At 39.8% G+C, this 16,586-nt stretch overlaps 1 protein-coding gene across 1 annotated transcript in view; it reads left to right on the forward strand.

Annotated features, from left to right (window-relative positions):
• LOC121874562 (PDF receptor-like) overlaps positions 1–12,454 on the forward strand; it is a 178,288-nt gene extending 165,834 nt beyond the window's left edge. The window contains exon 13 of the mRNA XM_042378755.1: positions 10,294–12,454. Coding sequence (XP_042234689.1) covers positions 10,294–10,306 — 13 coding nt within the window. The 3' untranslated portion in view covers positions 10,307–12,454. The remainder of the gene's footprint in view (positions 1–10,293) is intronic.
• Positions 12,455–16,586: the final 4,132 nt, after the last annotated feature.

Here is a 16,586-nt window from a genome sequence, read left to right on the forward strand (position 1 = left end):
GACGCCGCCCCAGCCTCTCGGCCTACTCAAAAAACCGACGTTGATTAGATGAATAGTGCTGATTGAAGCCAAATTTTCAACCCCCCCTCCCCCTCCGCCATCTCTGTAACAGTCGCCTTTTACGCTCTTCCCCTGTTTAAAAAAAAAAAAAATCGAACCAGCCACACACCTTTACACCCCACCAACCCCCCTACCGTCTACACACCCCTCCACACACTTTCTTATCCCTCCAACCGTCTACACACCTCACCAACCGTCCACACTCTCCACCAACCGTCCACACACCCCTACACGAACACCCAACCATAGGCGCACCCCTTCACATACATCTACACTTCTTCAGATGTAGACACAACCCGCTTCACTCCTCTAAACGTACACACAACCCGCCCGCAACCCACCCACACATACAGCCAACCACACCCAGGGCCGCCGAGAGCTGGCCAAGGCCCCGGGCAAAGATACATTTATGGGCCCCTTTATAAATACATCTAATATTTATAGTCCCCTTTTCCCGGGCCCCTAGAAGCTCAAGATCAAGTTGTGTGTGTGTGTGTGTGTGTGTGTGTGTGTGTGTGTGTGTGTGTGTGTGTGTGTGTGTGTGTGTGTGTGTGTGTGTGTGAGAGAAAGACAATTTGAGAAGGCAAGTGACACACGCGAGCTGGAAACTTATCCACGACCACCACTATGGGTATTACCGCCTCTTGGGGTTATGAGATCAAGGTTGTCGTGTCTGTCTGTCTGTCTGCGTAGGTATAACAAGAGTGACAGTTTCTGTGTTTATCTATGGATATAATTCTGTCTGCGTGTGAGGAGAGGGGGGGGGGGAGAATGGTCAAGGTCAGGCTGTAACTCCATCAAAAATGTGTTTTACTTTCCACAACTCAAACTGGCCACGTTAACAGTTACTGACTTTCAAGCAAGAATCTCTCTCTCTCTCTCTCTCTCTCTCTCTCTCTCTCTCTCTCTCTCTCTCTCTCTCTCTCTCTCTCTCTCCTTGAGTTTATCGCTATGTCTGAAAAGATACTTGACGTAGTGGGATTTTGTCAAACTGGATTTTGTACAATCATATTTTATCCACTAGGATTTTGTCCTAAGAGAGCGAGTCCGTGAGCCAAGTTTCTACTTCACAAACACCTGGAAGCTGTGATTGATTGAAATCAAACACAGGTGAGGGGGAGGGTAGGAGGGTCTACCTTAAACCCTACGATAGGGAGAGAAAAGGGGAAAGGAGAAAAGAAGGGAGGAGGGGAAAAGATGGTGAGAGAAAGAGGGGAAGGGAAGGGTGTAGGGATGAGAGGGGGGTTGAGAGCCTCCAATAGATTCCACGGTAAGAGCCAGATGAGGTGAGGGAGGAAACTGGGGAGGGAAGGAAGGATGGAGGGAGAGAAAGAAGGAGGGGTTTAGGTAGGCATAGAATGAGGGAAAATGTAGTAGACAGAAGATAGATAGATGGATGAATGGATGGATGGATGGATGGATGGATGGATGGATGGATGGATGGACAGACAGACAGACAGACAGGGATAGATAGATAGATAGATAGATAGACAGACAGACAGACAGACAGACATATAGATAGATAGATAAAACTACAGTACTCTCATCTCACTAGCATATCTACTTGTCACTTCCTCCACCATCCTCACATCCTTTCATCACCAAACAACAGTAAAACCCAAGAGAGGAGCGAATTCCCCCCTCCCTCTATTAACAACTGGATGCCACAACTCTGTGATCTGTCCAGTGAGAATCTGTACGAAGGGATATTGTCCATTCGATTATAATCCAGAAGGGAGAGTTGTCTAGAAGAATGGGGCGGTGGTGTAGGCAAGACTAAAATCAACGCAGTCATGTGTGCTTGTGTTCTGATTTTGTCTATTTCGAGAACAAAAAATTTACTTGGGCCCTAAAATACGGGTTATTTTTTAATCTGTGTTTGTTTTGTTTTTTATAATAAGCTTGTTGTACTGGTATGTGTGACTGGGTGAATGAATCTCTCTCTCACTGTCTCTCTAACCTACCCTGACCATGTTTAACCTAATCTAACATAACCTAGCATCACCTAACCTAACATAACCTAACCTAACCTAGCATAACCTAACCTAACCCACCCTAGCATGACCTAATCCAACCAAAACTAAACTAAGTTTCCCAAACCTAACCTAACCTAACCTAACCTAATCTAAACCTCATATACGTAAACCTAACTTACCCTAAACAAGCACACCTAGGCTATTTTATGAAAATTTGGCGCTCGGGTCTAGGCTTCGCCGCATTTCACTACAAACCTCAAAAATTCACAAATATATTTACCCCAGACCTCCAAACCGTCAGGTCGAGCCCAGATTGTAGTGATTCGTGATTCGGCCACCCCCCCACTGCCCCTCCTCCAACCCCTTCCGCACAGTTTATTAGACGGCAAGTTGACATTTACCAGGCCGTAAGGGTTCGTCCTTTGTCTTTCACGATCTCCACCACCAGTACTGTGATAAACAAACGGTGGTGTGGATTCTAAAAGCCTCGTACGGTAAAGATTTTCTTCTTCTTGGCCAGGAATGAGAGAACGCTTCTAAATTAAGAAAGAACCTCTGTGTTTATTTTTAGAGGAATTCTGGGGCTTTTTAATTAATTGCAAGTGTTGGTGGACAGATAGGGAGTAGTTTTGGCGATGCTGAGGACCAGTCTGTTCTCTCTCTCTCTCTCTCTCTCTCTCTCTCTCTCTCTCTCCCACACACACACAGTAGCCATAAAGTGTCCATGTTCCGAGATGTGGAAGCTGTGTATAATCTCATGGTGAGGAGGACTGGATGGTCTCCCTACAACACACCAGTGATAGAATTCTTTGTACTGTTCCTACGACTCACGTCTTCTCGGAATATGCGATGACGGGGGCGAAAATCTTTATGAAGCGAAAACGCTTGAGGGTGTGTGTGTTTTATTTGTACAACATCACTTTTTATCCTCGTAACAAAAGAATCCCAATACTGACTGAAGACGGTTGAATGCTCGCCTGACGGACGTCTGAGAACGCCAGATATGTTTCATCGTTTGTACTTGCGCTAGATATTTTTCAGTTTTTGTAAGATGTTACATTAACCAACTGCCCTGTATACACTGAGCCAGACATCCACCATAGAGCCTGACATGTCCCCTATGGTATTTTTCTTTCTAACTCTTGCAACATATCTCTACTTCCTCTACCTCCCGCCTCTCACACCCACACCCTCTCCAATAAAAAAAAAAGAATATATATATATATATATATAAATATATATATATATATATATATATATATATATATATATATATATATATATATATATATATATATATATATATATACAGCATATAAAGATCAGCCTTGTTGTTAGGGTCAAGGCACGCGCTGTGTATGGTCGAGCGTGATGGCATGATGTTCGGAGATGGTGACGGAGGGAAGGTGAGGTGCAGAGGCGAGAGATGGTGAGGGGTTACAGATAAGAGAGTGAAGTGATAACGATGGAGGTGAAGGAGGATGAGGTGTTAATGATGAAGGGAGGAGAGGGAGGGCGAGAGAGAGGCGGGAAGGCTTGGTGTTATGCCAAGAAAGGAGACCTCACGGTGAATTCGACACGACTATCATGGTGAATCAAACCCAAGTACAATGCAGTTAACAGTGCCAGGCGAAGGAGGTCATCAGTGCCAGGCGGGAGTGTGGAGGCGCGTCCAGCTTACAGAAGGCAGGCCGCGCGGCGCGACTTAAAGCTGACCCTGACCGTGAACCCACATACCACCACCACCACCACCACCACCACCACCTTTGTTTAACACGGGCTAAATTTTAAGCTCCTAGCTGATTCTCTGTATTCTCTGCGCACAGTATCTTTTCTTCTCCTCCTTCTTTTTGCACTTTCTCCTCCTTCTACTTCTTCTCTTCTTCTTTTTGCACTTCTCTTTACCATTTTTGTTTCTTATTTTATATTCATCTTCTTCACCATCATCATCATCATCTTCTTCTTCTTCTTCTTTATCGTCTCCTTCAATATCTACGAAATACTGATGCAAAAAATTTATCCAAAGATGAATCATCAGTCACTGCTCTTCAAAAAATTGTTAACCCTGATACCACGGCTGTAATTAATTATCTCATCAATCTAATTAACCACATTTGATGCTTTAGAAGAAAAACCTAAGACACGAGATCAATTATGGGATGAAGTTGGGGTCACGGAATATTTATACATTTATTTGGCGTATTTTTTCCTATGACTAATTTTTATGTTTTTAAACTGATTAGTTTTTAATGTTTTGTGACTACATTTATTTATTTTTATGTTTTAGAGTATAATTTATTTTTAATATGTATTTACACTCGTTTTTTCTCTCTGGCAATACTTAAGAGTCCACCAAATTTCATTACAGACGAATTTTTATACCTGCCAACAGCTCTAAAACTCTACTTTTATTATAAATTTTTTCTTCGTTCCTTCTGAAAGAATACTTCTTTAAAATATATGTACAGGAAATGCTTCACCACAAAATCCCCAAAGAAAATAAAATAATAATTTGAAATTCTCGGGGCGAACCTCAGTGACACAGTGTATTTTCATATGTGAATGATTTTTTGGGGCGAGCACGTGAGTGTGTGTGTGCTCATCTTTCAGTCTGTTAGTGTCAAATAAGCGTAAAATCAAGGCCGAACCTAAACTCCATAAGTTTCTTCAACATTTGCAAGCTTATCGACCCTGACGCCACTCTCCATCCCCTCCCCTCACCCAACCCAGAAAGGAGCCACCCAGGCCAGGGTGTTACGTAAGGCAGCCCATCCCTAAAGAATGTCGGCTAACTGGCCCTTTCCGAAGACCGTTGGCAAACTGGCTTCCGAAAACTCGACTAACTGGCACATAAAAGCAGCAGTCTTCTTACTGGTGTTCAGCGATTTTTTTCCTTAAGAAATTCAGGAGTCAAAATATACTTTGCCCTTGATTTCCTGTGCGTTAACTCTTCTTACATTGGGATTCCAGTGTTTTATCTAATCAATCTAATCAAGCCCAATTTTATCAAATACTATTATCATCACCATCATCATTATCGTCATTAACATCATCATCGTCGACATAATTATCACCACTACAGCAATCTTGATCATTATCTACCTCGTTAGCCACCATTATCCTCATCATAATCATCATTAAAATCACTGCAATAAGAATCTCCCTGTACAGTAAATAAATGCGCTCTGTTTTCGTCGTCGAGAGAAGAGAAATGTATTACACCTATAAAACTGAGCGGATATTACACAGAGACTCTCCCGCAGTACCCAATAGGGATCTCATATCCTCATGTAGTCGACTATTAAAGATTCGTGGGAGTATGGAGTTAAATTAGGACTGAGACTCTACTTTTGGGAAAATTAAACCCGTTTTCTTGGGTTACCATTCAAGTAGAAATAATCCGAGAGGAGTCTAAAAGAATGAGTGTTCCGCCCTTTGACGGACGGATGCCTCAGCAGAGAGGGAGGGAAGCGGAGGGTGAGGAGAGGAGACAGGAAGGCAGGTCATCCTTCTCTCCTGGTTTAAGACGGACGAACGGACGGGAGAGGGAGGGGGGGGCAGAAAGACGGAACCTTCCTCAGCATTTTCTTCATCCTCTTCCATCCTGGTAATCAAGGGACGACCTCTCTCTCTCTCTCTCTCTCTCTCTTACACAAGGGATGAGTCCCTCTGGCCCTTACTCATATGGACGTTAGGACTAAACAAGATTAGTCACATCTCTCTCTCTCTCTCTCTCTCTCTCTCTCTCTCTGCCCTTCAGCCCATACCGACACAAACAAGATTTATCCAGAAAATGTAATCTAGAGGAAGGGAAACTACTTTGGAAATATGGACACGAGGCTGAAAAGAAAATATCTATAGGCCTATAACTACACGGCCTAATAGACACGTACAGACGCCTGCATTACGTCATAATAGACACGCACAGACACCAGTATCACGCTATCTATTATATAACCACAAATTGTTGGAAATAATATACTATACTTATAATGATATAATTCTGGGCAGATAACATGATATAACTTTATGTTTGCTAATTATCAGAACATTTATGGAGGAAATATTTTTGGTTATCTTCAGTAACTCAATATCTTTCATGACCTAACTGATGTATGTGTTTTTGTCTTGTGGGGGGATGTTGTCTTCACGGACTTATAAATATACTGATCACTTTAATAAAAAAAAAATATAAAGTAGATTTTTTGATTACCGCCGACCACCAACTAATAGATATGATCTAATACATTATTTAAGGAAGACTCCGAAGATGAAGAAAAAAAACTTTGACCAGAACTTTTATCCTAGAACGTTTAGAAAATAAAATATACGAGAAAAAAGACAACTTTACACTGACAACAAAAGAAAAGTTGGTAAAAGAAAAGTTTATGTACTTACTTGGGCACGAAGTCATATCAATTAACCCGAACTGTCTCTAAACAACAGGTCTATACCAAACCTTGAGACCTGAATCATCTAACCCACTTAAATAACCTCAAAATTTTAAAGATAAAAGACGGTGTATATGTGAGAGTCTCAAGAAGAAACACCTTATGAGTTGTCTTTCAAGTATAATAAAACTGATGTGTTGTATCTATAATGCTTTTGAGATGTGGGACAAATACTTTATGGACATCCTGTATATTTGAAGACGAGGAAACGTAAATAAAGGAAGAAAGATCAAGAGAGAGAGATACAGTACAAGGTGGCTGTCTAATCGTGGTGGTCACTTTGTTCGGTAAAACACAGAAGATTACTGATGACTCTTACCAAACTATAGCGTTAAAGAAGGAGTTTATGTGTCCTAATCTCTTTTAAGAAACAATCAACATCTACAACACCTTTGAGTCTTGAGTTGATTATTTTGGGTCAAGACGAATTTCAAACGACGGATGAACTTCGCACCCATTTAAATACAAAGATAAAATGCGTATATCTTGCTGAAGTTTGGTTACCATCAATAACAGCGATACCTGAGAAATTAGATATTAAGTATAAAGCCAAAACTTGCGGTACGGACATAGCACACTGTATACTATGTACTCGTTATACAGAGACACAGAACATGACAGGCACTGCACTCGACTGCCTTCACTTCATCAACTGTAAAATTAGTGGCCATTCACAGCTGGATGAACTGACGGGGATGCTAACCAACGGCCCTGATGGCAGAAAATGAGTGCTCGATTCACTCAGCCACCCGCATCCACCACTTTCAATAAACATAGAGGAAAAAGTAAAATTTTGCGCCCCGCCCCACCCTGCTCCGCCCCGCCTCCCCCTGGCTTGATCTCTCTCTCTCTCTCGCTCCCTCTCAAACTTTCACTTAATTCTACAGTAAGAGGGAAGAAAAAGTTAGCCAGTAAGTTAAGCATCAAAGACGAGGGAACAGACCACGAAAAACATACCGCCAACAGATCCCACTCCTAGTCTGGCTCTAAATCCGCCTTCGAATCCTATAATGAATCTACCTTCGAATTCCTCTTTGAACCCGTTTCCGTATCATCCTTTGAAACTATTTCCGAATCCTACTTTGAATCCAACTCTGAATCCGGCTTTCAATCTATTCCCGAATCCTACTTTGAATCCGACTCCAAATGATTTACAGCCACGGTTCGAATTCACAAAGAAACAACATTAATTCCGTCCATTAACGAGCATAAATAAGGTATGGTCTCAATATGATAAGGAGGCCATTTTGGACGTTAAGACACACTAGACCCCTCTTAAATGCGGGGTCCAAATGGGGTAAAAGGAAGATGGTGGAGGCATGTGTTATGAAGGTGGGAGAGAGAAAGATGATGAGACGGTAATGGGGTGAGAGAAAACGGGCGATAAATGAGGTAGAGAAGATGATAAAAGGGTGAGAGGAAACGGGCGATAAATGAGGTAGAGAAGACGGTAATGGGGTGAGAGAAAACGGGCGATAAATGAGGTAGAGAAGATGGTAGAAGGGTGAGAGAAAACGGAGAAGACACCATGTCGTAATGGATTTATAAATCTTCTCTCACACATATACAGCGCCAATGTATCGCTGGTGATACATATACGTAATGGTATTCTGTAGATATTTTACATGATCATTTGTATGCATATGAAGGAAACATATGATGGGAGAAGGGCGGGGGGAAGGAAGGTATGGAAGGAGGAGGAGGATGAAGGAAGGAAAAAAAAGGGGTGAGGGAAGAATGGAGGGAGGGAGGGAGGGAGGAAGAAGAAAAAAGAGGAAGGAAAGAAATAGAGGGAAGGGAGGAATGGAAGGAAGGAGCGAAGGAGTGTGGATGGCTATGCAAAACCTGAAGGCATGGAGGACGACTTAACTTAGCCTCTCTCTCTCTCTCTCTCTCTCTCTCTCTCTCTCATTCATATCCTGAAAGCAAATTATTACCAAAACTCAATCGGCGCTTCCATCCGGCCGTTCGCTGGGAACATTTTTATCTTATTTTCGTTTCCTTCCATCAAAAAATACACACTCGGACACACACACAGAAGAGAGTTCACTCCTCTATACACGTGTCCCATCCTGGATCTTCTGTGTTAGGTTAGGTTAGGTTAGGTTAGGTTAGGTTTGGATTAGATTAGATAAGACAAGATTAGATTAGATTTATGTTGGGTTGGGTGGGGTTGGGTTGGGTTGGAATGGGTTAGGTTAGGTTAGTTATGGTTAGGTTAGTTAAGCTTGGGATTAAATAATGTTAGGATAAGTCGGTGAAGATAAGAATAACATCACTTTTATCTAGAGAAGATTTACATGTATTGAAAAAAAATAAATACAAATTAAAAAATAAAAATAAAATAAAATAAATAAACTCACCAGAGATTCAGAACTTTTCTCTGGATATAACTTCCCGACCTAAGAATAAACAAAAGACCGACATAAAGATAAAACAGAATTAAAAAAAAGTGTTTTAATCCACGAGTTGAATTATCTCATTCTGTCTTCTTAAAACCGAAGGAGGAAATATTTATCTCCCAAAAGAACCACCGTAAATAAAACAAAAATAAATAAATATATAAAAGATTCAGTCGTCTCTCAAAGTAGAAAAAAAAATACACCTCTGCAATAAACTTTTGAACCTTTCTTAAATTTTGTCGATATGAATATTCCTTTCAAATATACACGATGATTCAGCAATAGCAATATAAAGAGTCTCTCTCTGTCTCTCTCATACCAAGAATAACAATGTCAGGGCTCTCTCTCTCCCCCACACATACCAAGAATAACACTGTCAGGTCTCTCTCTCTCTCTCTCTCTCTCTAGTCCCCGTAAGCCCTTTAACTTGATTACTTTCCCAGAGTAGGTCAGAGCCTGAAGATTTATTTTATTTTATATAATTTTTTTTGGTATGAAGGTAAAAGCAAAAGGTCTTTCTCCCAGCATATTTTAAATTCTTCAGTCCGCTTTAATGTGCCACAGAATGGATACTATTTCCTCTCTCTGGCTATGGCAGAGATGAAGGCAATTTCCAGATTAAACATCTACCCCCACCCTACCCCGCAGATGCCTTTCACGAAAATGTAACTCGTGTAGTTTAGGAGGCGAGTCTTGTGTTGGGGTATAACGTGTGTTGTCCATGCAGGTGGGTGGGCTAAGGAGGTTGTCAGGTATAAATAAACGAGTGGATTAATCTACTTGTTGGTAAGTCACAAAAAATCCCTTTACGGATATTACGTTTCGTGTGGATCTGGATTATTTTGACAGGATATATTGTTTTTGGTGTATAAGGCCATGTTGAGGGAAAAGCCACTAAACTTTACACACACACACACACACACACGCGCGCGCGCGCGCTCTCCCTCTCTCTTAGTGAAACATTTTGTCGCCAATAAGCCATATTATAAAACATAGGCTATATATTACATAATTGACATTGTCACATTTATTACTATTATTACAGTGTATATATATATATATATATATATATATATATATATATATATATATATATATATATATATATATATATATATATATATATATATATAATCAGTCTTCACACATATTACTATAAATTACATACGTAGTAGTATTAAATTATATAACCTTATATTGTTCTATTATGTTAATTTGACAACGTACATTATAATTATTATATTACACTAAAGAGTCAGTGACGATTTACACTCTTCATTCCACAATAACACAGAACTTGACACTCACTGGTCTTGTGTCCTCCGAGAGTACTTTACATTAACACACTGGCAGTCAGATCACCTGTACTTAACAATGACTAACCTAATGATTTTGTGTTCACAGATCGTACTTATGACAGTTGCGACGACTCCCTGGCTGCCCCAAGAAGGTCGTCAGGGGGTCGGCGGCGCACCATCACCACCTACGCAAGAAAAGGTCTCACGACCGCTCTACCTTCAGCACGGGGCGACGTGACGGCGTGGGCACGGCTCACACCACTCCAGCCACTCTGCACGCCACTCGCGACGCTCCATCCTTCGCGGACTCCACCACCACGCCCTCCAACACCTGTCACGTCTTTCCCGACATTGAGCTAGACTCCACCGACGCCTCCAATGCCATGCCGTCGCTACATATGGTAGCGTCCCACTGTCTCAGGCAATGTAGTCGTTTCAGCCTGCCGGAGGCGCAGTTAGAGTGTACCAAGGCTCGATTAAAGGACCCGGAAGCAGAGTGCGATCAGGACTGCTGCTGCCTCCATGAGTCCTCCAGTACCGCCCTGGAGCAGCTGAGGGACAGCCCCAGTAGAGGGGCAGGTGAGGAGCAGGAAGGGGGCGACATAGCGCTGAGGACACTTAAGCCTCACAGGTCCTATTCTTTAAGGCTCACTAGGAACTACAACTCCAACAGCTCTCGAGTGAGGGAACAAGACAGCAGTTTTACTAATGGGCCTTCAAAACCCCACCTTAATTGTACTGACTGCCAGTGTAAGAGTGCTCAGCGAGTCTCGGATGTGTTGGTCGACGCGAGACATAAAAATCGCTCGTCCCAAGTTAGTTCCGTGGCGGAAATCCCTGAAGTGTGCTCGAGCCTCGTAGCCCCATGTGCCTCCTGTCAATCCCAGACGTCACGGGACTCCTGCTACGACCACCAACGAGACGACGTCGAGGACGTCGAGGACGTCGCGGAGGAGGTGACTGAGTCAGGGTGCTCTGACGCGCGCTCAGAATTCGAAGAAGTTATCATCACTACTACCTGCTAGCACTGTTACTGTCGAGTTAACAGAAGGAAACAACAGATCTGGTACCTCATCCTGCTAGCTGTGTAGTCCTAATATTAACAGCTGGAGATGAGAGCAGCGCTCTTTAAGAGCCATTATCTTAACAGTACAGAAAGGGTAGTAGTGAAGAGGATGGCCAGCCTACTCTCATAACAAGAGCAGGAGTTCATTGCCTTCTCATCCCTCTCTTCCACAATTCTTGCAGTGGCTCGCATCCTCAGTACTTCAAGCATCCTCAGAGACAAGACAGTGAGGGCTGCCCTCTATGCTCTGACCCGGGAACCCCACGTCTCAGACCACATGGGCCTTCACCTCACCTCTAAAATTAAGCTCGTCCGACAATTTAAGTGTTTTTAAACAGTCTTTAGTGACGACTCTTGACAACAGATGTGGCCAGTTCGTGCTGTTCAGGACTCGGGAAAGAGTCATAAGATATGTAAAAAGCAAAAAAAAAAACATTAAGGTTTATGTCAAAAATTTCTTAGGCTAGTGTGTGATATTTCTACACGTTCTTAGTGTCAGTGAGCTGTAAGTAATCCGCCTTTTGAGATTGAATCCCCTTGTTGGATTTAGACCAATATATCTATTTCTTTTTTGAGATGTCGCTTATTAAAATATACATGATTGTAAATGTCGCTATCGTAAAAACTTTACTTCTAAACTAAATTACAAAAGACATGAGAAGGCCAAGAGGATGTCCAGCAGTTACATAAAATATTGGTTTAAAAAGAAAATTTAAATATTCCACAATTTTTCCCATTCTCAGAGGAATTCAATTCATAATATTCTAGTTTCTTCTTTTCAATAATAACCAAATTTGGCGATAAATTTAAGCCTATCTCGATTATAGTAAAAAATAAATAAAAATATATGGTTTTATCGAGAAGCAAAATTTTCCTGTAAATTTGTTATTTTCTTTGGTGGTAATAGATAACATGGGTCTGGATTTATAGACTACCTGAAGACGATAAGAAACTACCTGTGTGGGTGAGGTGACCTACTCACCTTACTCCAACACTGTCCAGTAAGTCACTATGTGTATGTCAAAAACCATTACATTAACAATAATAATAAAAAGCGTTATCAGTCTTCACAATAGATGAGGTACAGGTAATTACACCAATGGACACCAAAGCATTCGCTTATATCGCCACAACAACCATCACCACCGCAACCATTACCCCCAACAACCATCACCACTGCAACCATCACTGCCGCAACCATCACCACAACAACCATCACCACAACAACCACCACCACAACAACCATTACCACAACAACCATCACCACAACAACCATCACCACAACAACCATCACCACAACAACCATCACCACTGCAACCATCACCTCAACAACCATCACCACAACAACCATCACCTCAACAACCATCACCACAACAACCATCACCTCAACAACCATCACCACAACAACCATCACCACAACAACCATCACCACAGAAACCATCACCACAACAACCATCACCACAGCATCCAGGAGCATCATAAAACAACACTACCATCAACACACTATCAACTGACGCACCACAACAATCGATCAGCTGACGCACCACAACAATCGATCAGCTGACGCACCACAATAATCCGCTACGTGTGATATTGTACCTCATTACTGTTGATCATAACCTTGATAAGACTAAACTAGCATACATACTAATTATCGTTCAGGCCTTAACTGTAGACACCTTATAGAGTATTACTATGATTAATTATTACTGGTAGAACAACGCTGTTACAGCCATCAGTACAAACTGTGATAGGAACGTCAGATCATAACGATACAGTATAATAGTCCCGATATATTTTCTTTTCCTTTTTTCGTGAAGTCATTCTTGTAGGAGATATTAGGTGTTAAAGTAGAGCAGCAGTTCATTTCCTCTTTATATCTTGACGAGTTCGTGTTTATATGAGACTACGTGTGTGTTTTAAAAGCTGTAATTATTGTTTTTCATTTCAACTGTTTGTCAGTCAACGGCAGAGATTTTATAACAACTGGAAAGACAAAAACTGGCATTATTTACCCTAAGAAAATAAGATTACAGTATAGCTATATTCAAATATATCTGTTAATATATATATATATATATATATATATATATATATATATATATATATATATATATATATATATATATATATATATATATATAAATATAAATCGTATATCTATATTATATAGTTGTATCATTGAGATGTATATGTTGAATAACTAAATAATATGGTTGTATTCGCTATATTTGTTGAGACGTGCGTGTTGATGAGGGCACTGCCAGACAGTCAGTTGGTCCTGGGATCCTCTCATCACTTGATATATAGACACAATTTGTAAAATATATCTTACACTATAATTTGTCTAACAGGAGCTATGTAATGAGGTGTTTACAGCAATTGGCAGCGACAAAAAACTTGCAAATTATCCTGAGCATAAAACTTACGAGACACATCATAATACATATACACATATATACTGTACTGTGTATACACATATAGGGAGTACCGCCTCTGGTTAGTTCGGGGACCACAACCTATAGGAAGGAAATAATATAATTCATGGAAAACTGGGATCATTTTCCCTGACTGCATAATAGCAAGAAAATAAGTATTACCTTCCCTACCACTCCCTGTCATAATATATATATATATATATATAAACACTAAATAAGGATACTTGCCGATAACGATAACTTCTATATATTTATCTTATTTTTTTTTTTTTTTTTTTTTAAAGGAGGGGGGGGGTTTCTGACTGGCCATAAACTATCATGTAGATCATCAAAATACAAATAAATGAAATGTTTTATGCAAACCTAACTTAACTTAACCTACTTTAGGTGTAATTTTGAATTTCATGGTGGTACAACGCATTAAATGAAAAAGAGTAAATTTTACCACATACGATTAAATATCCATTAAGTACAAAAATTAAAAATAAATCCCTATCCCTATTTGGCAAAAAAGTCAATTGGTTTTTAAAGCTTAATCGACGATTATCCCTATATAGCGTGACACACACACACACATATAGTATACAGTATGTCAAAGTGTACAGAATAAAGAATATTTTCACTTCTTGTCAACAGTATCGACACAATAACCAACACCAATTTTCATGGTAAAATTCGTATTATCTTATATATGATGATTTTTTTTCAGAAAATGTGGCTGCTTAAAAGAAATAACAAAAAATATAATAAAAATAATAATAATAATAATAAAAATATTAATAATAATAATAATAATAATAATAATAATAATAATAATAATAATAATAATAACAACAATAACACTCCACCCAACTCTAAATTAAAACAAAGAGAAAGGTACCCATAACGCGATGAAGACCTTTTCATTTTGTTTGTGTCAATTGCTTATTTTTTCGATTATAAGATCCTTGTTTGGTATCTATTGGGAGACGGGTGCCAAACGATGACTTTATAAGAACCTAAACAAGCCATTTAAATGACCCTTGAAATTACCCTAAAATCATCCCTAATTTTTTTCCAGAGAGCAAATATTTCCCCAGGTATAATGTTAGTTAGTTGTTAGGAGATTGACAACGAGTTCGGTTCACTGATGTCGAAGATCTGACAAGAGTTCGGATAGTTGGTAGTAAGAACTGACATTAGATATTATAGTTCAAGAATGCAAACAAGCCTAGTCACACATCGGGTATGACATTAACCGACTGTCATAATTCGGACACATAACTGAATATATTAATTCGGATAAATGACAACGGATGAGGGTTAAAATAAAACAAAAATCCGTAGTGGTAACTTGAACAAGAATCTCAGGATACGGATGACAGAATAACCGGACGTTGGAGTTCGTACACTAACAAATACAGTATGTGAAAATTATAGAAAATGTGAAATGAAGTTGAAATAAAATATCATTATTGACTTGTATTTAATCATATTAGACCAAATATTATTAGATGAAATCCACTAATAACCTAATCCTAACCTAACCTAACTCACATAACATGGATCGTGTATTAGAGAGAGAGAGAGAGTGTTGGCTGAGAAAGAATAATTGTGTTCGTGGCTGCTCAGTGAGGTTATTTGGCCATATTTTTCACGTTGAGAGGCTGTGTCGTGGTGCCAGTGTGTGTGTGTGTATGAGGGGGTACGTAACCGTCGTATTTATCAGAAACTCGCTGCTGGTTCCCGCCCTAAACGCTGTTATACTCCTCGTGCGCCAAAACAAAATAAGGGCGATATGTTTTGAAGATCTGACCATTGTAAGAGAAAACCTGAGAATTCTGTTACAAAAGCGTCGGGTTCTTTAAAGATAGAGAGAGGCTTTGCCTTTACTTCCTTCTTACGAGTTTTGATGATGCTGGGTCATGGGCTGTTAGGGCGTGAACCAACCAACTGTTTGTTTATATATTATACAGTATATAAAACGATAATAATAATACAAATGATAATAATTCTAACTATCCCTAATTAAAGAGCGTTTATTAACCGTATAAGGAAGAACCAGGAGACGAGTATTTACATTCAATTACGTCAGCTTCCACTAACGAAGAATAAGAAGAAGAAAATGAGGAAGAAGTAGAAGAAGAAGATGATGATCATGATGAAGAAGAAGAGGAGGAGTTTAGACGTTATATGGTACATTCCCTATTCATTAAGTGTAAAAAGTGTTGAAGATAATATAGAAGAAGAGGTGTATAAGTGTATGGGAGAACAGCAATGGGTTCTCTTACTTATAGATGTATAATTCTACTCTGTATAATGTGAACAATTTATATTTTAGTTGTACCCAAAGTAGAGCCGTGCGCTGTTTTCTGTCCCTACACAAAAAATTATATTTATGGATTTATATTGGCAAAGATATATTTATATATGTGTGTGTATTAATTGTTTACCCATCCAGTGAATTGTATATACCCTTATAAATATATATACAGTTAAAGGTGTAGTGACAATAACAGAAGAAAGAAAATTAAAATCAACATCATCCTCCTCTGTGTGAAAATGACTTTGATATTTTTGTAATGTTGACGTGAGTGTTCGGTGTTAAGGAATAAATATCTTTATTAACTTGATGTTTTATTCAACCTTGTAAACATAAAGTGTGATGTTTATTACCACAGTACCACACCACCAGCATCAACATTAAAGTTGCCTTTTGTTCCTAATACACGCCATATGTACTGTGTTAGTGTGGAAATACACACTAAATAGGCTGTTTATTCTGGAATATATAATCAGGTTCAAATATACAGGGTGTCGCAGAAAAATGTACACACACACACACACATACTACTACTACTACTACTAATTTGCTGTCACTCGGAATCGAGTATGGCGATCATCCAGCTATGACAC

This window comes from Homarus americanus, unplaced genomic scaffold, assembly GCF_018991925.1.
Source record: "Homarus americanus isolate GMGI-L3 unplaced genomic scaffold, GMGI_Hamer_2.0 scaffold34360, whole genome shotgun sequence".
Classification (NCBI taxonomy): Eukaryota; Metazoa; Arthropoda; class Malacostraca; order Decapoda; family Nephropidae; genus Homarus; species Homarus americanus.